The sequence below is a fragment of the Heterodontus francisci genome, chromosome 20, assembly GCF_036365525.1.
Source record: "Heterodontus francisci isolate sHetFra1 chromosome 20, sHetFra1.hap1, whole genome shotgun sequence".
Classification (NCBI taxonomy): Eukaryota; Metazoa; Chordata; class Chondrichthyes; order Heterodontiformes; family Heterodontidae; genus Heterodontus; species Heterodontus francisci.
Window position 1 is genome coordinate 25,472,775 of NC_090390.1, and position 26,574 is coordinate 25,499,348.

At 41.9% G+C, this 26,574-nt stretch overlaps 1 protein-coding gene across 1 annotated transcript in view; it reads left to right on the forward strand.

Annotated features, from left to right (window-relative positions):
* The window catches only part of ank3b (ankyrin 3b), a 439,316-nt gene that overhangs the window by 147,479 nt on the left and 265,263 nt on the right, over positions 1-26,574 (forward strand). Inside the window, exon 2 of the mRNA XM_068052458.1 lies at positions 24,581-24,682. Coding sequence (XP_067908559.1) covers positions 24,581-24,682 — 102 coding nt within the window. The remainder of the gene's footprint in view (positions 1-24,580; positions 24,683-26,574) is intronic.

The following is a 26,574-nucleotide window of genomic DNA, read 5'->3' on the forward strand; positions in this document are numbered from 1 at the left end:
TTCAGCAAAACCAGTAATATTTTTAACTCCACCACTATGGCCTCTATTTTTAGACCTGATGTAATGCCACTGTGAGTTTCTAATCCAAGTACTCATTAATCGGATCAGCAGGTTTCATCTTTAGCAGCAGAACATGGCAGTGCAGGAGGAAACAAACTTACTAGAGCAAGTAAGTGATCGAAGATATAAAGACTGAAAAGGGTTTTGGCTGAATTTAGTTTCTGTATGATTGTAGTGAAATTTACTAAGTTACTTTCCTACTGTTGATCAAGCGATATGTCAGATACAAATTGTGGTTTGGCTAAGGTAAACAATATGAATCTACTGTGAATGAGAGGACCTCCCACAGCCACTTTGTAAGCTTGTTACAGGACATATGTGCGACCCCATAAAGCTACCTGAGCATGGAAAATTTAAGATGCACAGCAACACTTCAGAAGTTGAAAGAGACCAGAAATGCAATTTGTAATATTGAGATTAGTTGTAAAATGATCTGTCTGAATTATAAGAAAGGTTTGTACTTATAAAGCACCTTTCACAACCTCACCATCCCAAAGCATTTTATAGTCAATGAAGTGCTGTTTTGAAGTGCAATCACAGTTGTAATGTAGGAAATGTGACAGCCAATTTGTGCACCGCAGAATAGTAAATAAAAAAAATGAATAATAGGCAACATTGTTGGGCCTGTGATCACATTACTGATATTCAGATGGCTCTGCTTTAACCTTTTTGTGCTTTTGTTGGTAAAATGGTAATACAAAAAGAATGTGTGTGTTTTTTGATTGTTGAGTATTTTACTTTGTGTTACTGAGTGGTGGAAGATGTTTGTTCAGTAAATATACACGGGAAGCCCATTCACCTGTGAGGCATTTTCTGTTAAAGTTGGGAAAAGGCTAAAATGATGTCGCTGTAGCCACTCCTGTAGCGATTATCAACAATTTGTATCATGCAATATTTCTTTACTGTGGAGAGTGTTACAAAGCAACAATAGGATAGTACAGACGTTTCTAAAGCACTTCTGAAACTTTAAACATTAATAACTTTGGATGTACACATGATAGAGGCAAACTGTAATTTTTAAAATTTGGTCCTAGGATGTGAGCATTGCTGGTTCGGCCAGCATTTGTTGCCCATCCCTAATTAGTCTTGAGAAGGTGGTGGTGAGCCGCCTTGTTGAATCTTTGCAGTCCATGTGGTGTAAATACACCAATAGTGCTGTTGAGGAGAGTTTCAGGTTTTTGATCCAGCGACAGTGAAGGAAAGGTGATATAGTTCCAAGTCAGGATGTTGTGTGACTTGGAAGGGAACTTGCAAGTGATGGCGTTCTTGTGCATCTGCTGCCCTTGTCTTCTAGGTGGTAGAGATTGCGGGTTTGCAAAGCGCTGTTGAGGGACCCTTGGCGAATCGCTGCAGTACGTCTTGTATTTGGTACATACTGCTGCCATTGTGTGCTGGTGGTTGAGGGAGTGCAGATCAAGTGGGCTGCTTTGTCCTGAATGGTGTCAAGTTTCTTGAGTGTTGGAGCTGCACTCATCCAGGCAAGTGGAGAGTGTTCCATCAGACTTCTGATTTGTGCCTTGTAGGTGGTGGACAGGCTTTGAGGAATCAGGTGGTGGGTTACTCGCTACAGAATTCCCAGTCTCTAACCTGCTGTTATAGCCACTGTATTTATATGGCTGGTCCAGTTCAGTTTCTGGTTAATGGTAACCTCCAGGATGTTGATGGTGGGGGATTCCGCATTGGCAATGCTGTTGAATGTTAAGGGGAGATGCTAGATTCTCTCTTGTTGAAGATGGTCATTGCCTGCCACCTGTGTCGTGCGAATGTTACTTGCCGCTTAGCTGCCGAAGCCTGAATGTTGTACAGATCTCGCTGCATGCAGGCACGGACTGCTTCAGTATCTGAGTAGTTGCGAGTGGCACTGAACACTGTGCAATCATCAGCGAACATCCCCACTTCTGAACTTATGATGGAGGGAAGGTCATTGATGAAGCAGCTGCAGAGGAACTCCTGAAGTGATGTCCTGGCGCTGAGATGATTGGCCTCCAACAACCACAACCATCTTCCTTTGTGCTAGGTATGACTCCAACTGGTGGATTTTCCCCTGATTCCATTTGACTACTTGATGCCACGCTCGGTCAAATGCTGCCTTGATGTCAAGGGCAGTCACTCTCCCCTCACCTCATGGCATATGAAAGCATAGTTCATAAAGTTTTAAATGTTAATGTTGTTATAGACTTTAGTTCTGCTTGGCATAACATACAGTTCACCTTTTCTTCTACTGTCGCCATTTTCAATCAGTTTCAGCATCTGAAATAAAATGAAAAAAATTAACAGCATTAACAACAACATTGACATTAAAACAACATTATGAGTAATGTTTACTTATAGTGTTTACAGTTTGTTTCTATCATCTGTACATCCAACGTTATTGAAGTTTAAAGTTGCACAAGGACTGTATAAGCACCCTGTATAGCATCATAAACTGCTTCATTAGTTTCTTAATCTCATGCTGAGACTGTGTTCTGTACTTGGAGCCTTTAGCCATGGTTTTGTTCTTTGTGAAATAAATGGAATGGTTTCTTATAGTTATTTCCAAAAACTGATCAGACTTCATGACATTAAGAAACTTTGCATTCCATTCCTGATACCCAACAGTGTAGTTTTTAACAAAGTAAAATAATGCTGATGCTGGAAATCTAAAATAAAAACAGAAAATGTTGGAAGTATTCAGCAGGTCAGGCAGCATCTGTGGAGAGAGAAACTGAGTTAATGTTTCAGGTCAGTAACCTTTCAAAGGTCATCGACCTGAAATGTTAACTCTGTTTCTCTCTCCACAGATGCTGCCTGACCTGCTGAGTATTTCCATCGTTTTCTGTATTTATTATTAATGTAGTTTTGAAATCAGGTTTGCACTGTAATTTAATGCATGCTCTTCCCATTACTCTTTGGCCACCATGTTTTTGAAATAAAGCAGTTGGTATGTTCTGGATGAGTAGATGGGGCATCAATGATAATTTTATGATACTGAGGCCTGTTAGGATTTTGCTTTAAAAGCCCAAGCAGTGACTCCCAAGAGAGTATTCCCAGTGCTGTAGATTTACTGTGGCTCGGTGATAACACTTTCACCCCTCAGTTGTGGCTTCAAATCCCACTCCAGAGACTTGAACATGTAACCCAAGCTGACATTTCAGGATAGTACTGAGAGAGTGCTGCACTGTCAGAAGTGTTGTCCTTCGAGCAAGACACTAAACTGAGGCACCGTCTGTCCTCTCATTTGGATATAAAAGATCCCAAGGCACCTTTGAAAAAGAGCAGGGGAGTTCTCCCAAGTGTCCTAGCCAATATTTATCCCCCAACTGACATCGGTAAAACAGATGACCTGATTATTATCTCTTTGCTGTTTGTGGGATCTTGCGATGCACAAATTGGTTGCCACACTTCATTGCAATAATGAGTGCACTTCAAAAGTATTTCATTTACTGTTAAGCATTTTGGGACTTCCCGAGGCCATGAAAGGTGCTATATAAATGCAAGTCTTTCTTTTATTTTACCTTTTTGAAAGACCAAGATTAAAGATTTCAGGTGTAAAAATCGTACATTTGTTCCAGGGACCAGCACAAACCTTTAGACTGACTAATTTTCCTTGGAGTTCCAAAGGTCTCGTGTTTGGCGCTCCTTAATGTAATCCTTATGTACAAGAATTGAAGGGGTGATTCTGGGATCCCACAGTCCCAGCCAGGTAACGCATTCACAAAAGGATGCTGGCTGGAGAAAGGGCTAAAACACTGTATTCCCGATTCTCTGATCGCAGAATCCCTCCTCTTTAGTAGCTCGGGTCCCTAAGAGAGGACACGGTAGCAAAGGATAGACCAATGTCTTGTCTCCGTTAACACCTAATCTGTACTAATGCTCTGCCTTTCAACACACCATTAACATATTGTTTGCCTTTGCTCCATGACCTTTTGGTCAGCTATGTGGCCTTGTCCAATTCTCCTTTGTTATCTCTTGCCCCACCCCCGCCTCACTTGCTTATAACCTGTGACTTTTCTAATATTTGTCAGTTCCGAAGAAGGGTCACTGACCCGAAACGTTAACTCTGCTTCTCTTTTCACAGATGCTGCTAGACCTGCTGAGTGGTTCCAGCATTTCTTGTTTTTATTTATGATAGACCAATGTCAGTTGTTTTGAAGTAAACAGTGACGCAATTGTTTCAAAACAAATTTCTGCACTTTCCCCAGTTTGTGAAGAGTAATAACTCTGTTCCATTTGGTTTCTGGGACAGTTGGTTCAGAGCTGGCCAAAGCCCCTCAACTGGTGTTTGTTTTCTCATGCCTGACTCATCTGGTTGGCATTTAGATCGAGATGCTTGATCACCACTGGCTCCTGTCCACTTCCTGTTGACAGCATTATTGTACTCCTAAGTCTGACATAGTGGGCTGAAAGCCAGCTTCATGTTTTGCCCACTTCCTCACCTTGAGATACACACATGGGCTTGTAGGCTGGTGCCCAGAGGCTATGGAAAAGGACACCGAAGAAACCGTGTCCAGTGCTGATATGTAAATACTGTAATAAGAGCATAATACTGCAGATGCTGGAAATCTGAAATACAAACCAGAAATGCTGGAAATACTTAACAGGTCTGGCAGCATCTGTGGAGGGAGAAGCAGAGCTAATGTTTCAGGTCAGTGATCCTTCATCAGAACTGGCATATGTTAGAAATGTAAAAGATTTTAAGCAAGTAAAGTGGGGGTGGGGCAAGAGATAACAAAGGGCAAGGCGTTGATAGGTCAAGGTCACAGAGAATAACTGACCAGAAGGTCATGGAGCAAAGGCAAAAGGTGTGTTAATGGTGTGGTGAAAGACAAAGCGTTAGTGCAGAGATGGTGTTAATTGACAGAAAACTGAATAGCCTGGCCCCAAGCACAAACATGAAAAAAACACTGGGTAGGCACAGTAGAAACAAACTAAATAAACTGAAATAAAATAAACAAATAAAAAAGAAAAAATAACTAAAAATAAAAGGGGGCCCGTCATGCTTTGAAATTATCGAACTCAGTGTTCAGTCCGGCAGGCTGTAGCATGCCTAATTGGTAAATAAGATGCTGTTCCTCGAGCTTGTATTGATGTTCACTGGAACACTGCAGCAATCCCAGGACAGAGATGTGAGCATGAGAGCAGGGGAGAGTGTTGAAATGGCCAGCGACCAGAAGCTCAGGGTCATGCTTTCGGACTGAGCGGAGTTGTTCCGCAAAGTGGTCACCCAGTCTGCATTTGGTCTCCCCATTGTGAGCAGTGAATGCAGTATACTAAATTGAAAGAAGTACAAGTAAATTGCTGCTTCACCTGAAAGGAGTGTTTGAGGCCTTGGATAGTGAGGAGAGAGGAGGCAAATGGGCAGGTATCACACCTCCTGCGATTGCAGGGGAAGATGCCATGGGAAGGGGACGAGGTGTTGGGGATAATGGAGGAGTGGACCAGGATGTCGTGGAGGGAAAGATTCCTTCGGAATGCTGACAGCAGAGGGGAAAATGTGTTTGGTAGTGGCTTCACGCTGGACGTTGCGGAAATGGCGGAGGATGATCCTTTGGATGTGGAGGCTGGTGGGATGGAAAGTGAGGACAAGGGGAACCCTGTCGCAGTTCTGGGAGGGAGGGGAAGGGGTGAGGGTAGAGGTGTGGGAAACGGGCTGGACATGATTGAGGGCCCCATCAACCACAGTGGGGGAGAAATCCTCAGTTGAGGAAGAAGGAAGACACATCAGAATTGCTGTTGTGGAAGGTAGCATCATTAGAGCAGATGTGTCGGAGATGGAGAAACTGGAAGAATGGAATGGAGTCCTTACAGGAGGCAGGGTGTGAAGAAGTGTAGTCGAGGTAGCTATGGGAGTCGGTGGGCTTATGAATATTAGTAGACAGACTGTAAATACTGTAAACTGGAGAATGTACAGCAGAGCTGCCGAGCCTATTAAAGCCAGAGAGGTTGTACATGGCAGCGATATCCTCTCTTCCTACACACACTAGATTGCTCGTTGATTTCCTTGCTGTATCCTATGTTTTGTTCAAATGAGTTGTGACAACAAGATTTTAATTTGAAAGGGAAGCTTTCATAAATTGAAGTAGTCCCAATAGTTAATGGGAAAGAAAATCTAGGGAAAAGTACTTTTTTTATAGAAGAAACTGACCATAAACTTAATTGATCACTTTTTTTTGAAGATGGCAGAATTCCTGCTGGTGTCTGGACCCTCAGTTAGGATTCTTGTCCCTTATAGTCCAGTCTAGTGATGTCCACCCCAATTATGTCAACAAGAGCTTTCTAGAGCAACTGCTTTGCTAAAAGTATTTATGGAGGCTAGGAAGGTATAATTTCAACACTGCAAGTTGTTCTGGAGCTGCTCAGCTCTAAGGAACTACACCATAGGCTGCCAATGCTATTTTATAGCCTGCAGGCATTCCCTGGGATATGTTGTCCAATATGTTCGCCACTAGCCACATGTGGCTAATTGGGAATCAGGATGTGGTTGACTGCTTTTCTGATTAGTAAATAAAAATAAGTAATAAACACCATCATTGGATAGGTGGTCTCAATACTCAATCACACGACACATTATTGTGAACCTCAACCTTTTGTTAGTAAAATGGTAAGACAAAAAGCAGAATGCTTTTCTTTAATCATTGAGTGCTTTACTTCCATGGCTGCTGAATGGTGCAAAGTACATTTATTTGTGAGTGTATGTAAGGTATTTCTTACCAACATTAGGGCATGTGGCTAAAATGGTGTTGCCCTATCCTGGACATGATTGGACAGCACTATCCTGATTTTGAGGTAAGGCCTTCAAGCTGACTGGAAAATCCGTGTTGTCAAATAAATGCTTTCATTTCAACACGAGTGGTACAGGATTTCTGACTCGGTATGCCAACAAAAAACTCCTTTTCTCATTGTCACCCTCGTCTTCCCACAGGCTTGTTTCTGAGCCTCACTGATTAAGGTTGGAATTATTCCCAATACAAACTTCCTTTATGCTCTGAAACACTCACCATAGCAGTACTACTCTGAGTCTGACTTACCTATTTTCTTGCTGCTGGATCACACTCCCTCATTGCCCATGCTTCCTGATCACACCTGCCTGTTCAGGCTCCCTACTCACCCATGGTCCCCACCCCCCCACTTGCCCACACTTACAGCTCCTCTTTCAGTGCCGTGCCTTTCAGTGCCCTGCCCACTGAATATGTCCATCAGTCAGCAAGAGCCAGCAGCCGACCATTACTCACACCAGTGAAGCTAATTAGATGGAAGAAGCCACATTACAGGCAATTTGAATGCATACTAAGGAAACATTTTTTCCACACAAAGGGGTGTAGAAATTTGGAACAGCCAATAGGCCATACGTGCTGGGAGATAGTTGGAGTTTCAAGAGTTGAGATCGATAGATTTTTGTTAGGTAAGGATATCAAGGGATATGGAGCTACAGTGGGAAATGGAGTTGTGTCGCACATCAACCATGATCTATTAAATAGAGTAACAGGCCCGAGGGACTGAATGGTCTATTCCTATTCCTAATGTTACGAACAGAAAAACTGCATGCAACTCTTGAGATGTGGGTGGGCCACTCCTACAGTGTTTACTTTCTGCTTTTAAAAAAAGCTCATCATGAAACACATTCCACACAGCAGTTTCCTCAAAGGTCAGCACAGAGATCAAATTCAAATATTTCATGTGTGTAATTCTTCCTCTCTAATCAATTGAATTTTATTTCTGCAAAATTAACCACTGCATCAAAATGCAAACTCGTTAAGTGTAGGTCATGCATTTTGCTAATAACATAGCTTAGCAAGGAGACGCCTGGGTAGACATTATAAAGTGTTTGCCTTTCCGTGCTTAGATCAGACTGTATGGAGTATAATTAAGCAATGCTCTTTTTAATTGCCACAAAAGATTTCACCCAGCATAAACCATGTCGACGCATATCTAGGAGCTCACCTTTATAATTACAGTCCTTCCGGTGATTGAAATAACAGTGGAATGCAAAAATTAAAGAGGGCTGTCAGTTTCACTCCATAAAAGCTAGTGAAAAATATGAGCAATCATTTTAGATTTTTCGTGAACTTTTGTACTCACCAAAGCAATGGAAGTTAGCACTGGGGAATTGAAACACTCTCCGATTTCAGGCATCCAGTTTATGAGCGTCAAGAACACCCCACGTCTTCTATCATAGCAGTTTGATGCAGCGTAAAGCTGCCTCAACTCTGCCCCAATAACATGCCACAGGTTCAAGATCAGAAAAGTACCACCACTGCACCAATGGCATATTTAATCCACCAACTGTGGCTCAGCCGTGCACCTGATTGGCTCAAACACTATAATTATGAAGCAGCAACAAATCGCAACTAAAAAACAACTTGTATTTATATTATGCCCAAGGCACTTCATGGGGTCTTAATCACGCCAAATTTGCCACCAAGCCACATAAGGAGATTAAGACAGGTGGCCAAAAGCTTGGTCAAAGCGGTAGGTTTTAAGGAACATCTTAAAGGAGGAGCAAGAGGTAGAGTGGCGGAGGGGTTTCCGGAAGGAATTCTAGAGCAGGCAACAAGTGGAAATGAATAAACACCTGGAAAATCAGATCCAGAGAAGAAATTAGGACGGCTGCAGGTCAAATACAATGAATATTGCACCTGACTATCCAATCCATCCTCCTGTTGAGCAAAACTCTATACCGGGAGTGCTAGCTTGTAAAGTTAACGCCCTAGTGCCTGCATTTCTCAAAAGTAAATCCGAATATAGCAACATGAACACAAGTCACCTTTAATTTTTTTAAATACAGATGCTCTGCAGAGATTCCAAACTGACGACCTTATTTAGGGGCTTTTATTGAAAAAGGATGACTTTTTGAAGTAACAATTAATGGACTCATTTTTTCTGTCTCCAGCACAGATCAGTCTCTCGGTTATTGATCACTATTAGAAATGAGGTGCGAGAGTTATCTCAGACGTATATCTTTAATTTGTGTCCAAAACTCTGTCGAGGGCAAGATCAGTCGATAAATACTTTCCTAAAATTAGCTGGATAGACTACAGTATTGCAAATACCTTAGTACAGTAAAAACTTTGTTATCCGGCATTCACTGGACCTGAAAGGTGCCAGGTAATCGAAAGTTCCAGTTAATCAAGAGTCGTGCTACCAAGGCAATACAGTGCAATAGTTTTAATTTTAGGAGAAATAATTACATGCAAAGGACAAGATGATGTACAATAAAGAAATCTTGAGGCAGGGAAGTACGTAGAATTCTTGATGAACTGTTAATGTAATGTATAAATTACACCAAAGCAGTAGATGTAGAAGGGGATGGGGAGATAAATCGCGACATAGCATAAGCACAGCGACGCAACGAGATGGACTGCCAGCAGTGCCATTAAGATGACTATAGGCAGCATTGCTAACTACAGTACAGTAATGCCGAGAACAATCGTCTGCACCCGGGAAAACTTGGCATTAGGAGTCAAACCTCGGAAGATTTCAGAAATTTTGGATAGAGCTTTCCAGTTGGTAAAGTGGCGGATAACAAAGCTTTTGCTGTCTAATACTTAGAAAAGTTTTATGCTGCATTTAATTATTAGTGATACAGTGACCCTAGTGGTGTGACCTTTTTGGTACTCTCTGCAAGAAGATGGACAGTTGTAAAACCTTTACACTATATGGTTATTTGTTGGAACATAAGCAAATTTCATCTTTTGAGTGCTGTACTGGTTGACAATGCCATTTGTCCAGAAAATGATGGTATCTACTTCTCCAGAGCAGGAACTACATTTGACCCAGAGCCAGGGCTCCAATATGGCGCCGCCCCAAGTGAATATAATCTAACCATCAGGACATTCAGTTTGTTTTCTTGTTGGTGGATTTTAATGAAATGGAACAAAAAGAAAAGTACAATGATTTTTCTCTACTTCTCTACTATAAGGGTGACCCCACTCTATTTTCTGTACTTAAGATGCAGTCAGCTTAAAAATAATTAGCACCCGTACTTACATTAGTGCCATTCCATGGAAGAGGCTTACAAGAATTGTGTGATGCTAGGCCCCTACCTACCAAGAATGGGGCACATTAATTTTGTCATGAACATTGATATTAAACTGTTAAACAGATCAGCCATGGCTGGAAAAGACATTTGCATATTAACAGATGGCGATTGGAAGGACAAAGGAGCATTCCCTGACACGTTCAACAAACAATGGACCTTGATCACCAGGTATTGTGTGTAAGAGGAGCATTCCAGAGACTGCTAAGGTGATAGAATCCAAGACGTGGTCAGATTAGTTAGTCAGAGGACTAACCTGCCTGGCAACCTGGGCTTTTCTGAATTGTACAAACAGTTTGAACTTAGAGTGTCTGCTCCTGACTGAGAAGACCTCTCCTGTCTTCTCCCATCTCTTTCTCTAAAGCCTCTGAATCCACTGAAGACACATGAATCCCAAGAGAGAAAAGTCACCTACAGCAAGCAAGGTTTAAGAAGAATACTGGGCCCCAAAGAAAAGCAAGATCTACCTACAATCAAGGATCTCAAAGAACTGTAACAGAAACTCTTCAGATATTGCCTCAAACTTTTCCACTTTATTCTTCTCTTTTTTTGTCTTTATTTACGTGTATGTATCATGTACGCATGCGAGCGTGGACGCGTTGTGTATCCGTTGGCGCCAAACAAATTAGAGTTTAAGTTCAAGTTTAATAAATTTCAAATTTTTTTCTTTAAACCTAAGAAAGCCTGTTTATGCTGGTTTCTTTGCCTTATAACTGGAAAGCGGTGAACAAGGATTCACCAAAGGGGAGCTAAAAACAGTGTGTTTAAACTTAAACCCTGTCATGGTAAGACCAGGTGAAGGCTGAGAGGGACCCCTAGACACCTTTCTCACCTGGTCACAACAATTGGTTGTGTCTGCTTCATTGAATCATTACTGTATGACCTAGGAGAGTCTTCTCTAAATGGAGAGAAGGTAAGAACTATGGAAGAGCTAAGAGATATAGTGCCCCATATGCTGAAAACACTAAAAGCTAATGGACAGCTACGAAAATAATTAATAAGGCTAATAAAATGTTTACCTTTATCTCAAGGGGGCTGAAAAACAAAGGGATGAAAGTTATACTGCAGTTGTATAAAGCTCTCTGGTTCGACCGCATCTGGAATATTACATTCAGTCTAGACAACACACCTCAGGCCGGATAAATTCGCCTTGAAATGGGCGCAACACAGATTGACCAGAATGATACGGGGCTAAAAGGGTTAAATTATGAGGATGGGTTGCACAGACTAGACTAGTATTCCTTGCATATGGAAGATTATGGGGTGATCTAATTAGGGTGTTTAAGATGATGAAAGGATTTGATAGGGTAAATAGAGAGAAACTATTTCTTCTGGTGGGAGAGTCTGGACTAAGGGGAATAATAAAATTAGAGCAAGGCCATTCAGGGGTGCTGTCAGAAAGCAGTTCTTACTGTTACGACTAGGTGAGCAATGTCTAGGGGTCTTTTGCTGTCTTCACCTGGTCTTATTGTAACAGGGTTTTATTTTAAACACACTGTGTCTTGAGCTCCCCCTTTGTGAATCCTTGGTCACAACTTTCCAATTATCAGGCATAGAAATGAGCACGAACAGGCTTTCTTGGTTTAAAGCCGAAAGATGAAATTTATTAAAACTTAAACTCAGATACAATTCACACCAACGGATATATGATGCGCCCACACTATCATGCACACGCGATATAAACATGCAGACAGGGACAGAAAAGATAAGTAGAACAGTTTGAGGCAATATCTTGTTACAGTTTCTTGATTGGGTTGCACAGACTAGACTAGTATTCCTTGCGTATGGAAGATTATGGGGTACGCTGTAGTCCTTGATTGAAGATATGGTCTTGTGTTTTGTTGAGGCCCAGTAGTCGTCTCAAAACCTTGTTCACATAGTAAACCTTTCTATCTTTGAGTTTCACGTTTTTTCACAAGATTCAGTTCCATGGGTAAGGCTAGAGGCAGACAGAGAGGAGAGGAGATGGTCTCAGTCCATAAGGACACAGCGTTCTGAGTTCAAAATCTGTTTTTCCAGTTTAAAATACCCCTAGTTGGCCAGCAGGTGGTCACGTGACTGATTGGTTTGACCAGGTCTCTCCCTCTGTACTGGGGGCAGGGACTGGCTCGCTTTGTTTCCACACTGTCTAGTACGATGCAAATGTCCTTCCAGTCAGGAACTTGCAATTTTTAAGTTTGAATGTTCATGTGGCGAAATAATGTGTGCCTCAGTCTTGGCAGGTGGGGAGTTTGCCTGACAATACAAAGGGTAGTGGAAATCTAGAACTCTCTCCCCCAAAAAGCTATTGGAGTTGGGTCAACTGATAATTTCAAAACTGAGATTGATAGATTTTTATTAGGTAAGTGTATTATATGACATGGACACAAGGTTGGTAGATGGAGTTAAGATACAGATCATGAATAATTTCATGGCAAAAAAGACTTGAGGAGCTGAATGACCTCCTCCTATTCATTTTCCAGTACAATGTGTATAATGGGACCACATCACACAATATTAAGGGAAGTACCTAATATGATGTATGGCACACGACTGCCACAGAGGAACGGTGGGCGCTGCAGTAATATGATGTAAAAAATGGTGTCATAAATAAATACGAATGTTTCCTATGAAACCTGTGACTCTCGTGTTGTGTGTGTAACATTTGCATTGTGCTTACCTTGATTATACATATAATCTTTCCTGTCAAAATGCAGTGATATAACAAAAGTCTTGCATGGATGTAATAGGCTTTAGTTACTTGCTGGCCAGTCATTTTGTTCTGTGTCAGGCGTAGACCCATGGCCACACTAAATGGGCAAGCTTTGATCAATAGTATTTATTGGACTATGAAAGGCTAGCTGCAATGGAGCACTGTTTGTGTGCATGTAGTACTGTAGTCTCAGTATTGCTGTTTCCCAAATTACTGTCTATATCAAAACACACACTAGTGTTTACACAATTGCCATCGCTTTTTTTGCGGAGGAGAGTTGCATTTTTTGTGTTTTTCAAAATAAGCAAAGTTGGTGTGGAATAAGGGAATATTTTCCACTTTTTGCATTTACTGTCAGCATCAAGTGCTGAAAGATCTTGGTGCAACCAGATGCAACTGATGTCAAACTGGATTCCCGCACATCACAACCATTGCTAAAACTGTCTCGAAGAAGCTTGGTGCCGTCTTACACGGCATACATGGCGTCCCACTGCTTCGAGGTGCTGCCTGTGGCTCAGTGCTAGCACACCTGTCTCTGAGTTAGAGGTTGAAATCCCATTTTAGAGATTTGAGTATATAATCATGGCTGACACAGTGAAATATGAAGGTAGAGCTGCACTATTGAAGGTGTCATCTTTCAGATGAGGTGTTAGACTGATGCCCTGTCTGTCCCTTCAGTGGACATAACAGATTCCATGACAGTATTTCAAAGAAGAGCAGGGGAGTTCTGCCAGGTATTCTAGCCAATATTTATCCCTCAACCAACATCACTATAAAAAAATTACAACAACAATAATTTGTATTTATACAGCACCTCTAACATAGTGAAGTGTCTCAAGGTGTTTCACAGGAGCATGATCAAACAAAATATGACATCAAACCATATAACAGGATATTAGGATAGGTAACCAAAAGTTTGGTCAAAAAATATGTTTTATGCAGTGCTCTAGAGAGAGAGTGAGAGAGGTGGAAAGGTTTAGGGAAGAATTGCATAACTTAAGGCATAGGAAACTGAAGGCACAGCTGCTAATGGACGAATGAAACTTGGAGATGTGCATGAATGATGTGTGATGGAACTAAAGATTGATCGGAAAAGCTATAACAGAGCCATGGATGATCTTTAAGGAGGCGATGTTTCAGTTACAGGCTAGGTACATTCCAAACAAAGCGAAAGGTGTTAGAGATTATGATCAAAAAAAAAGGGCATATGATGCATGTCAGGAGAATTCTTCAAGTGAGAACCTGGCCGAATACAATCAGTTGAGAGGGGAAGTGAAGAAGACAATATGACTGGCAAAGAGAGAATATGAGAATAGAATGGCAATCGAAATAAAAAGGAACCCAAAAATGTTCTACCAGCATGTAAATAGTAAATGGGTGGTAAGAGGTGGGGTGGGGCCTATTCGAGGTAAAAAGGGTGATATATGCTTAGAGGTGCAGGGCAAGGCTACAATACTTGATGAATACTTTGTATCGATTTTTACTAAGGAAAAGGCTGCTGACAAAATATTGGTAGAAGCAGAGATGGTAGAGGTAGTAGATGAGGTGAACATTGCTAGGCAGGATGTACTGGAAAGGCTGGCTATGCTTAGAGTGGATAAGTCCTATGGTCCGGATGCCTTGCATCCCAGGTTGCTAAAGGAAGTGGGAGAGGAGATAGCAGAACGGCTTGCCATAATCTTCGAAACTTCCCTAGACGCTAGACAGGGGAGGTGTCAGAGGATTGAGAGTGGCAAATGTGACATCCTTATTCAAGAAAGTGTGTAAGGTCATTCCTGGTAACTCCAGGCCAGTCAGTTTAACATCAGTGGTGGGTAAGGTTTTAGAAACAATAATCAAGGGAAAAATCAACAGGCACTTGGAGAGGTACAAGTTAATTAAGGAGAACCAGCATGGATTTGTAAAAGGCAGATCGTGCAGGACTAATTTAGTTGGTTTTTTTGATGAAGTAATAGAGAAGGTTGATGAAGGCAAAACAATGCATGTATGTTGTCTGTATAGATTTTAAGAAAGCCTTTGACAAAGTACCACATAAAAGGCTGATTGACAAAATTGAGGCTCATGGAATAGGAGGGTCAGTGTCAGCTTGTTTAAAAAATTGGCTTAAGGACAGTCAACAGCGAGTCCTGGTAAATGGCTGTTTTTCAGACCGGAGGATGGTAGAAAATGGTGTTCCCCAAGGGTCAGTGCTAGGACCATGGATTTTTTTGATATAAATAAATTACTTGGATATTGAAATACATTGTAACATTTTAAAGGTGGCTGATGATGTCAGTCTTGAAGGTATGGCAGACAGTGAGGATGATACCAATCAACTCCACAGGGCACAGATATGCTAGCAAAATGGGCAGACATGTGGCAGATGGAATTTAATACAATGAAATGTGAAGTAATGCTTTTTTGGAAAAGGGGATAGGGAGAGGCAATATTAACTAAATAGTGCAGTTCCAAAGAGTGTACAGGGACAGGAGGACCTGGGGGGTCTGTGTGCATAGATCGTTGAAGGTGGTCGGACATATTGAGAGAGCAGTCAGCAAAGTCTATGTGATCTTGGGCTTCATAAATAGAGGTGTTGAGTACAAAAGCAGGGACATTATGCTGAACCTTTATAAAGCTCTGGTTAGGCCACAACTAGAGTATTGCGTCCCGTTCTGGTCACCACACCTCAGGAAGGATGTGATGGTCCTCAACAATATGCAGAGGAGATTTACCAGAATGGTTCCAGGGATGGGGGAATTTAGTTACAAGATTAGGTTGGAGGAGTTGGGTTTGTTCTCTTTGGAGCAAAGGAAATTGAAAGAAAATTTGATAGAGGTGTACAGATTATGACAGGCTTGGATAAGGTAGATAAAAGCTCTTCCCATTTATGGTTTTGGGCAGGAGATGCAGGGGGAATGTGAGGGAGAACTTTTTTATGCAGCACCAGGGAGGTGGTGGGGTAGTGTAATGTCATTGGACTAGTAATCCAGATCCCAGGCTAATTCTCTCGGGACATGGGATCGAATCCCACACAGCAGATGGTGAAATTTGAATTCAATCAATAAATTTCAAATTAAAAGCTAGCCTAATGGTGACCATGAAACCATTGTCAATTGTTGTAAAAACCCATCTGGTTCACTATTGTCTTTTTAGGGAAGGAAATCTGCCATCCTTAACTGGTCTAGACCCACAGCAATGTGGTTGACTCTTAAATGCCCTCTGAAATGGCCTAACAAGCCATTCAGTTCAAGGGCAGTTAGGATTGGGCAATAAATGCTGGTCTAGCCAGCGACGCCCACATCCCGCAAACTAATAATAAAAATAGTGGAAATGACCTGGCACTTGCTGCCAATGAGGGTGGAGGAAGCAGAGATGATGAATGATTTCAAAATGCAATTGCATGGGCACGAGGGAAATAGGCTTACAGGGCAATGGGGATACAGCAGGGAAGTGAGACTGATTTGAATGCCTCTACAGAGAGCTGGCATGGATTCTTTGGGCCAAATAGCTGCCTTATGTGTCGTTATGACTCTGAGGCCAGAAATGGAGGAACTTGGACATCTCTTAGAGTATTAAAGCCTTACCACTTCACTCCCCTTGGCCTCTCGCTCCCTGCTTCAACCCCATCCCACCACTTGCTCCCGGCCTCGCCACTTCATCCCCTCTGCCTCTGCTCCCACTCGCAGTCTCCCTCCCCTCCCCTGCCTATCCTGTCACTCTCTCTCTTCCCTGCTTCCCCCATGCGGGGAAGAAAGGTGACGATCGCAGGAGGGAGCGAGGAAGCAGAGGCAAAGAAGCAGCAAGGCCGGGAGCGACTGGCCCACAGATAAGTGGGGGGAGGGGGGTGGGGGTGAAGCGGGAGTGAGCGGCCAAGGGAAGTGAAGTAGCGAGACAGGGAGTGAGTGGGCCACAGGTAGGTCAAGGGGTGAAGCGGGGAGCGAGCGGCGAGCACACATTGCAGTATGCAATGCCGTTTCCGTGCGCATGCACATGTTAGTCCTGGCAAGGCGAGTGCTGATGTAGGCTGTGCATGTGCAGCACCATACTGACAGCAAGAGTCCATTCTGCGCATGTGTGAATCTGGGAGCGTTCTAATAATGTCAGCGCTGGGCTGTGTTATAGAATAAAATCATGGAACGTTCAAGGCGCAGAAAGAGGCCACATAGCACATCGTGTCTGTGCCGGCCAAAATTCTCATCCCACCTTCCAGCATTTGGGCCGTAGCCCTGCAGATTACGGCACTTGAAGTGCATATCCAGACTCCTTTTAAATGAGTTGAGGGTCTCTGTCTCAACTACGCTTTCAGGCAGTGAGTTCCAGGCCATCACCACCCTCTGGTGAAAAAGTTTTTCCTCATCTCCCCTCTAATCTTTCTACCAATCACTTTAAATTTATGCCCCCTCATCACTGACCTTTCTGCTAAAGTGAATAGACCCTTCACCTCCACTCTATCCAGGCCTCAAAATTTTGTACATTTCAATCAGATCGTCCCTCAGCATTCTCTGTTCTAAGGAGAAGAACCCCAGTCCATCCAATCTTTCCTCATAGTTGCATTTTGCCAGTCCTGGCAACATCCTTGTAAGTCTCCTCTGTACCCTCTGTAGTGCAATTCTGTAATGAGGTGACCAGAACTGCACACAGTACTCAAGTTGTGACCTAACCAATGAGTTATACAGCATAACCTCCCTGCTCTTGTATTCTATACCTCAGCTAATAAAGGAAAGGGTTCCATATTCCTTCTTAACCACCTTATCGACCTGTCCTGCTACCTTCAGGGATCTGTGGACATTCACTCCAAGGTCCCTTACTTCCTCCACAATTCTCAGTATTTTCCCATTAATCGCATATTCCTTGTTTGACCTCCGCAAATGCATTACCTCACACGTCTCCAAGTTGAATTCCATTTGCCACCTTTCTGCCCATCTGGCCAGACCATTAATATCTTCCTGCAGTCTACAGCTATCCTCCTCGCTATCTACCACACGGCCAATCTTTATGTTGTCTGCAAACTTCTTGATCATGTCCCCTACATTTACGTCCAAATCGTTAATATACACCACAAAAAGTAGAGGACCCAGTACTGAGCCCTGTGGAACACTACTGGAAACAGCTCTCCAGTTGCTAAAACAGCTGTCAACAATTACTCTTTGTTTCCTGCCACTGAGCCAATTTTGTATCCACCTTGCTGCATTTCCCTGGATCCCATGGGTTTTTTTTTAACATGTCTGCCATGTGGGACCTTGTCAAAAGCCTTGCTAAAATCCATGTAGCACTACCCTCACCTATCTTCCTTGTTACTTCTTCAAAAAAATTTGATCAAGTTGGTCAAACAAGATCTTTTAACAAATCCGTGCTGACTATGCTTGATTAACCTGTGCCTTTCTAAGTGACAGTTTATCCTGTCTCTCAGAATAGATTCCAATACTTTGCCCACTACTGAGGTTAGTCTGACTGGCCTATAATTACTCAGTCTATCCCTCACTCCCTTTTAAAACAGAAGTACAAAGTTAGTAATTCTCCAATCCTCTGGCACCACACCTGTAAATAGTGAGCACTGGAAAATGATGGTCAGACCTTCTGCTATTTCCTCTCTTGCTTCTTTTAACAGCTTAGGATACATTTCATCTGGCCCTGGTGATTTATCAACTTTCAAGGATGCTAATCCCATTAATACTTCCTCTCTCCCTTTGTTTATCACATCCAATACTTCACACTCTTCCTCCTTAAATACAAAATCTGCACCGACCCCCTCTTTTGTGAAGACAGATGCAAAGTATTCATTAAGAACCATACCAATATCTTCCGCTCCTACACATAAGTTACCTTTTTGGTCTTTTATGGGCCCTACTCTCTCCTTAGTTATCCTCTTCCTCTTAATGATAAACCATCTTTGGGTTCACCTTGATTTTGCTTACCAATATTGTTTCATGCCCTCTCTTTGCTTTCCTAATTTCCTTTTTGATTTCATCCCTCCACTTTCTATACATCTTTCGGCTTTCTGTAGTATTGAGTTCTCGGTGTCAGACATAAACTTTCCTTTTCTGCCTTACCTTACCCTGTAGGCTCCTTGACATCCATGGCGCTCTAGATTTGGTCGTCGCACCATTTTTCTTTGTGGGAACATGTTTACCTTGAACCCCTTGAATCTCCCCTTTGAATGCTTCCTACTGTTCTGACACTGATTTACCTTCAAATAGCTGCTTCCAGTCCACTTTCGCTAAATCACTCTTTAATTTAGTAAAATTGGCCTTGCCCAAGTTGAGAACTCCAACTCCTGTTCTATCCTTGTCCTTTTCCATAATGATGTTAAAACTGACTGAATTATGATCACTACCACCAAAAATCTCTCCCACTGCCACTCTTTCCATCTGCCCATCTTCATTTCCTAAAACGAAGTCTAAAACTGCGCCCTCTCTTGTTGGACTTGCTACATACTAGCCAAAAAGGTTTTCCTGAATGCACCTCAAGAATTCTGCTCCCTAATTCCTTTCATACTAAAACTATCCCAGTTAATATTGGGCTAGTTAAAATCCCCTACTATTACTGCCCTATTGTTCTTGCACCTCTCAGAGATTTGCCTACATTTCTGCTCTTCTATCTCCCTCTGACTGTTTGGAGGTCTGCAGTACACTCCCAGCAGTGTGATTGCCCCTTTTCTGTTCCTTAGCTCAATCCATATGCCCTAATTTGATGAACCTTCCAACATATCATCCCTCCTCACAGCTGTAATAGTTTCCTTGACCAAAATTGCTACTCCCCCTCTTCTTATCCCCCTCTCTATTGCATCTGAAAACCCGCTAACCAGGAACATTGAGCTGTCGTTCCTGTCCCTCCTTAAGCCATATTTCTGTAATAGCTATGATATCATACTGTCATGTGTCTATCTGTGCCCTCAGCTCATCTGCTTTATTTGCTATACTCCTTGCGTTGAAATAGATACCCTGCGCACTGCCAAACTCTTTTTTTTTAGATGTTCTAATTCTCATTTTCTTTCTTCCAGACTCATCCATTAATTTTCTGTCTTCCATTTTAATGTCTGATTTTGTCCCAACTGAGTCTACCCTTAGGTCCCCATCCCCCTGCTAAATGAGTTTAAACCCTCCCCAACAGCCCTAGCAAAACGTCCCGCAGGTAACTCAGTCCTGGCTCTGTTCAGGTGCAACCCGACTGGCATGTACAGGTCCCATCTCCCCCACAACTGGTCCCAATGTCCCAGGAATCTGAAGCCCTCCCTCCTGCATCTTTCCAGCCACACATTCATCTGTCTTATCCCTCTATACTCACTTGCACGTGGCACTGGGAGTAATCCGGAGATTACTACTTTTGAGGTCCTGCTTGCTAATTTCTTGCCTAGCTCCCTAAGTTCTGACTGCAAGACCACATCCCTCTTTACCTATGTCGTTGGTTCCAATGTTTCTATTTTAAAACACAAGTTTAAAGGCTTGTGTTATGTAAATTCATTTAAAAATGGCAAAAATAACTTAGGGAATGTCTCAACTTCTATGCTTTCACTTGGGACACAAGCTCAGTGACGTGTTGAAAGTTGCTGGACTTTTACTTCTATATAAATGTCACAATTCCGCTGCTATCCATTTGGAATCTCATTGTTGCAGAACTTGTATTGAGGGGAAAACAGGCAGGGAAAATCCAGGGAATCTCCAGAGGTGAGCACTGTACGTTCCTCATGAATACAACAGTATGGTATAATGGGGCTGAGTGATATTGTCAAAAACAGGATGCTGCTGACCAATATACAGTAGTTAGCAAATACAATGTAACAGATAGCGTTAATAAATTTTAATCTATGGTGAACTATTTACAATTCCTCACAAAATCCATGCTGCATTTGTAGTTTTAAAAACTGTCGGGGAAGAGATCGTAAAAATGTATTATGTTTCAATGACCATGTTAGAAAGTCATTAACTGATTTTGTTTGTTGCGCATTGGATTAAAGGACAAGTTTTACAAATATATCAAATATCAGTAACTGAAATGTGCATCATTTACTATTCAGGTTGAGGGCAGATAACTTGAGTGGCCAATGTCATTTGAAAGTTGTATCGTATTATGTTAAAAGTGCAACTTTATGTTAAAAGCGAACAGGTAAGAGATTTGGCTTGGATAGAAATTGATTAGTCTGGAGTATAATATTACAGATAGTGACTAAACATTTTATAACTGAATGATACATTCAGTAACAACTGCTCAACTTTTTGCAGAAAAGCTTTTTGTTAATTGTCTTGTCAGAGTTGAATCAGAATCGACAGTGATAGACTGAGATATCGACAAAAGTGAATTTGAGAGTCACTTTAAAGAGTGATGGGCACTCTTTATTTATAATTGTGTTTATCTAATTTTGTCACTAGCTTTGGTGAGCAAATAACATTTTGTCCATGAGAGAGTCTGTTGTTTCTGTATTTTAAATTCCAGGACCTAGTTTAACAGCTTGTCAAGATGAATAGTCTTGGCGACCTACCGTAAATCTATCTGTCCCTTCCTCTCCCACTCTGCTTTTCTGTTTTACATGACTCTTCTGAAGTCCTATCTGCCTATCTGCTCCATCCTATAAAATTCTCCTGATTTGGAGATATCTGCACTTGTGTTGACTTACCTGTCTTCAGACTCATATTACAAGTAGGTGGAGAAGTGGCACAAAGATTGACCCATCATGGGTTAAATTGTCTTGTGACAACAGCATGTGAAAAATGGTCTGTCTTCCTATTGCTGGTTTTTCTACTGCCTTACCTCAATAAATGCAGTAATAATCCTCTCCTTGAGTTTCATGGTTTATTGGATAAATTTGCACTCCTGACACAGTGCAAATCCACTGAGGTCATCCGATAAGGTCCATCTACTACCCTTTGACATGATGTAGGCTAACTCTATTCTGTCAACAAAAGTAATTTGCATTGGCATTGCATAATATTTTGCTTGCTAGCTAGCTAATACAGTTGTGCTGCTCTCGATTGATATTTGTATGCTGGACTACTTTATAGGGAGAAATGTGTTTTAAATCGGATTGTGTTTTGATGGCATTATTTTTGGCTATACACTTTATATACAGATTAATTGCCTCCATGACTGTGGCTGAGTCAATAATTTTGTCAAATATCCATGGTGCAACATGTCAGTGCCTATCCCTGCCAGGAGAGCGTTGGAAGAAACAGTTCTCGAAGTAAGAAGGGTTCAGCAGCAGAGCTGATATGAGCGATATCATAGAGGTCAAAATCAGAGGACTTGGTGATGGGGAAATTATGGGGTCAGAAGCTCAGCTCTGGATCAAATAGGTCGCCAAAAATTGCCAATGGTCTGATTCAGCCTTCAACAGTGGCCAGGGAGGGGGATGGCATTGTGGGGGGGGAGGTCAGGGAATGGTGATTTGGGTGGGCACCGAAGGCAGTTGCTTTTGACTTCCCAATATTTAATTGAAGGAGATTCCACCTCATCCAATACTGGATGTTGAGCAAGTCACTTTACAAATAGGTTGCTACGGTTGTTTTCCTTGGAGCAGAGAAGGCTGAGGGGTGACATGATTCAGGTGTACAAGATTATGAGGGGCATTGATAGGTTAGATAGGAAGAAACTTTTTCCCTTAGCGGAGGGGTCAAGAACCAGGGGGCATAGATTTAGGGTAAGGGGCAGGAGGTTTAGGGAGGATTTGAGGAGATTTTTTTTCACCCAGAGGGTGGTTGGAACCTAGAACGCACTGAAGAGGTGGTGGAGGCAGGAACCCTCACAACATTTCAAAAGTATTTAGATTAGCACTTGAAACGCCATAGCATACAAAGCTACAGGCCAAGTGCAGGAATATGGGATTAGAATAGTTGGGTGCTGGATGGCTGGCACAGACACGATGGGCCAAAGGGCCTGTTTCTGTGCTGTATAACTCTATAACTCTAAATCAGAGGCAGTGGAGGGGTCAAGAGAGATAAAGCTGGGGGTCCTTAACATACAGATGCAACCTGACGTGTTTTCAGATGATGTCGCCACAGGACATCTTGTGGATGATTTGCTGTTGGTGGGACCTTGCTGTGCATAAATTGACGTTCCCTATATTACAACAATAACTACTATTCAAAGGTAATTCATTGGTTGTAAAGCACTTTGGGACATCCTGAAGACATGAAAAGTGCTTTCTGACATTAACATTCAATGTCTATAAAACCAAGTCTGTTCATAAACACTGACTTGTGCTGAAGATTGGGAGCAGGCAAGGACAGGGAGGGGTGGCGCTGCACGCGGTGAGGAGAGGATATGTGTGTGTTTGCACAACCTAACTAATAAAAGGAAAGGCTTTAATGCAGTGAAGTTTATTTAAAGTTAATTTAACTGAGTCATTTGATTGGTAGTTTCAGCGGCCAAGGAAGGTCCTCCAACACATCATTGGTCTTGGTTGGTGATGATCAGAATGACTTATTTTAACTTCATAAGCACTTCTCCAGAGTGTGGTATTGGGAGGGAAGAAGGGAGTCCTCCTTGGTATCCTCGCAGTTGCCTTCATTATTTGATGCAGGTGTAATTTGAGCTGTCAGGAGTATCTAAAGAACAGCATTTTGCAGAATGCACAGGATTTTTATAGAATAATATTAACAAATTAATTCAGCATGCAGCAGTGGTAACTTCTACGGGTTTTGAGATAACTTTGATAAAGGGACTGACTGATATATAACACTATTGTGCAAGGGGGAATAAGCCTAATGTATTAAGTAGAAAATATATTCTTGTTGGATGCTGAATCTGTCTCTCACCTTTGGAGAGAAGACTATAGGAAAGTTTCTGTATCTCTAACTAAAATTACTATAACTGCATCATAATAGGCAATCAGAAATAGAGTTGGCATTGATCATGGTAGTACGCAGCCTTTCTGCGACATTCTGAAATGCTTCTCTTTACACTTATAAACAAGGGAGCCTCAAACAATGTACATTAGATTGAACTAGTGATACGATAAATTATTTAATTATTTGTGAAGAAGTAAGCATCAATATTCATTTGGAAAACACGTCCATGGAGTAACTTCTGGCTGATGGATCAATTTGTTTGATATCTGTCCTTAGGCAGATGTGAACTGCAATTTTCAGCTTAAGTGACAATGTGGAAATTCATTTCATAACTCACCTGGTCCACTGGAGCCTGGTCCACTGGAGCCTGCTCCGCTGTGCCGGGTTTTCCAGCTCCCTTCTCTCCGATTTAGCAATCCTTCTTCAACTCTTTACACATTCTCTGGGTCTTGTCTATTTATATTCCTCTGATTTTTCTGATGCTTCCTTTTGTCTTGCATTATTTTCACTTCTGTCATTTAATCATTTCTGATTCTCCGCCCAGTTACTTTACAGCACATTCTCACTCTTTTCTTGTGTATGTGTTTTCCCCCTTTCCCTCACTTTTCTAAGTTCATTTGTAATATCTTCCAGTTCTGATGAAAGGCTACTCCTAAAACGTCTATGTTTTTCTTTACTGTGCAGATGCTCCCTGACTTTGAGTGTTTCCAGAATTGTCTGTTTTTGTCTTTGAATTTGATAACATTCTCCATCTGCAATGCAGAAGTAAAACAGTCATAAGTGTCAATTACAATCCATGCATGAAGTTACTGCACCATCATGTTGTAATCACCTATTCCTATATTGGCTTTGGCTCCAGTCATATTTTGAAAGTTCTGCTGAGGGCATAGGATATAGAACAGAGGGAAAACATGGAGTTGGTGAGAATTTCATCTGGCTAAACTCTCCTTTCCCTTTAAAAGTTACTCACAGAATGTAGGAAGTCCACAGCAATAGGTCTGCATTCAATTTTGCCAAATTAAACAGCTCTTTTTTTTTCCTCTTTCTAAATAGACTGACACCAACGCAAGCTACTTACGAGCTGCACGAGCTGGCAACTTGGAAAAGGCCCTTGACTATATCAAAGCTGGAGTTGACATAAACATCTGCAACCAGGTTTGTGCATTCCGCATGTATTTCAGTTTTACCTTTTGTGACAGTTTTGGTTCATCACCAAAGTACCATAAGATCTGATACTTTGCATTCAAATTCCTACCTGTTGTATCAGTTTCTGAATGGCACAACCACATTTAGAAAATGCAAAACTCAATATTAAACTCACAAGAAGGTATGCAGTCCATGGATCAGACCTCTCAGCAGTTGAATATTGAAGAGAACTCTGTTGTGATATTCTTAGGCATATGGGGCCACCAAGGAAAGAAAATCCTTACTCAGATAATTCTATTTCCATGTCATTATATTTAACCTTTTCCCCAAGCTTCCAGTAGAAATCTAACAGTGTCGACCTTGGCTCAGTGGTGCATTCTCATATCTGAGTCAGAAGGTTGTGGGTTCAAGTCCCACTCCTGAAACTTGAGTACAAAACCTAGACTGACACTCCAGTGTAGTGTTGATGAAGGGCTGCCTTGTCAGGAGATGCCATCTTTCAGATGAGAAGTTAAGTTGATGCCCCGTCTGCCCTCTTATGTATGTAAAAGATCCCACGGCACTATTCAGAGAAGAGTGGGTGAGGTTTCCTGATGTCCTGGCCAACATCTTATCCCTCAACCAACATCTAAAACAGATTATCGGATCATTGCTGCTTGTGCACAAATTGGCTGCTTTTTTTTTTACATTACGACAGTGACTACACACCAAAAGTGCTGCATTAGTTGTGAAATGCTGTGGGTTGTGAAAGGCACTATATAAATGCAGGACATATGGCATCTTCCCAATTTTCCCAGATTCAGTGTTGTTCTGCACAACTTAAAGTAATGAGTTGGCATTAATCTTTTCACGCCTCTGATTTTGACAAATTGACCTATTTTCATAAATTACATCGCATCTGTGACACAGAAAGAGGTTGGCAAGGATCTCAGATGAGTATGTTAATAGTCACATTGCACAAGATGGTTATTGGCAACTTGGATCCAGGGCTGTCTCAGTGTTGAGGCTGGTATAGAAACCAAATTGGAGGAGCACAATCAGAGAGTGGTAGACAAGATGGACAGAGAGTAGTGAAGTGATGATGGAAGGGGATGTTGGAGTTGGTGCTGCAGTTCATGAGAACAGAGAGGTTGAGTGTTGGCTAAGAGGGGACAGTTTTATAGAGGCATTAATAATGCCTGAGCAAAGGGGAGGTTGACAAGCATTGGACAGAGTACTTAGCTGGGTTAGGAGGGATTGAGGTTGAGGAAGCAAGACGATCCTGCAATAAATGCCTCAGCCTCCTTCTTTCCTTTTTGCTTTCAAAAAGCGCATTTCTCTGACTACAAGTTAGCAGCACAGTAGTGTCGTGGTTATGTTACTGAACTAGTAATACAGCGGCCTGGACTAATAGTCCAGAGAAGATGAGTTCAAATCCCACCATCGCAGTTAAAAAAAAAAATTGATTTCAGTTTTAAAAATCAGGCAACAAAATGCTGACACTGCTAAAAGTGAGTATGAAACAGTTAGATTATCATAAAAACCCAACTGGTTCACGAATGTCCTTTAGGGAAGGAAAGCTGCCATCCTTACCTGGTCTGACCTACATGTGACTCCAGTCGCACACCAAAGTGATTAACTCTGTCCTCTGCAATGCCCAAGCAAGCCACTCAGTTGAATCAACCCCTGGGGATCTCGGGATAGACCATGAATGCTGGCTTTGCCAGCAATGCTCAAGTCCTAAGAATGATTTTTTTTAAAAATCTATCTCACTTCCTGTTTGGGATTCCCTTTTTTCCTGTGAAGTGCTGTGAGGTTTCTGTCCATATAAAGAATGCTACAAAAACACAAGTTATTGTTGAGTTGTAGCAGCTTTGGGCTGCAGATAGGGAGAGGTAATTCTGTTTGCGGTGGACAGTCAG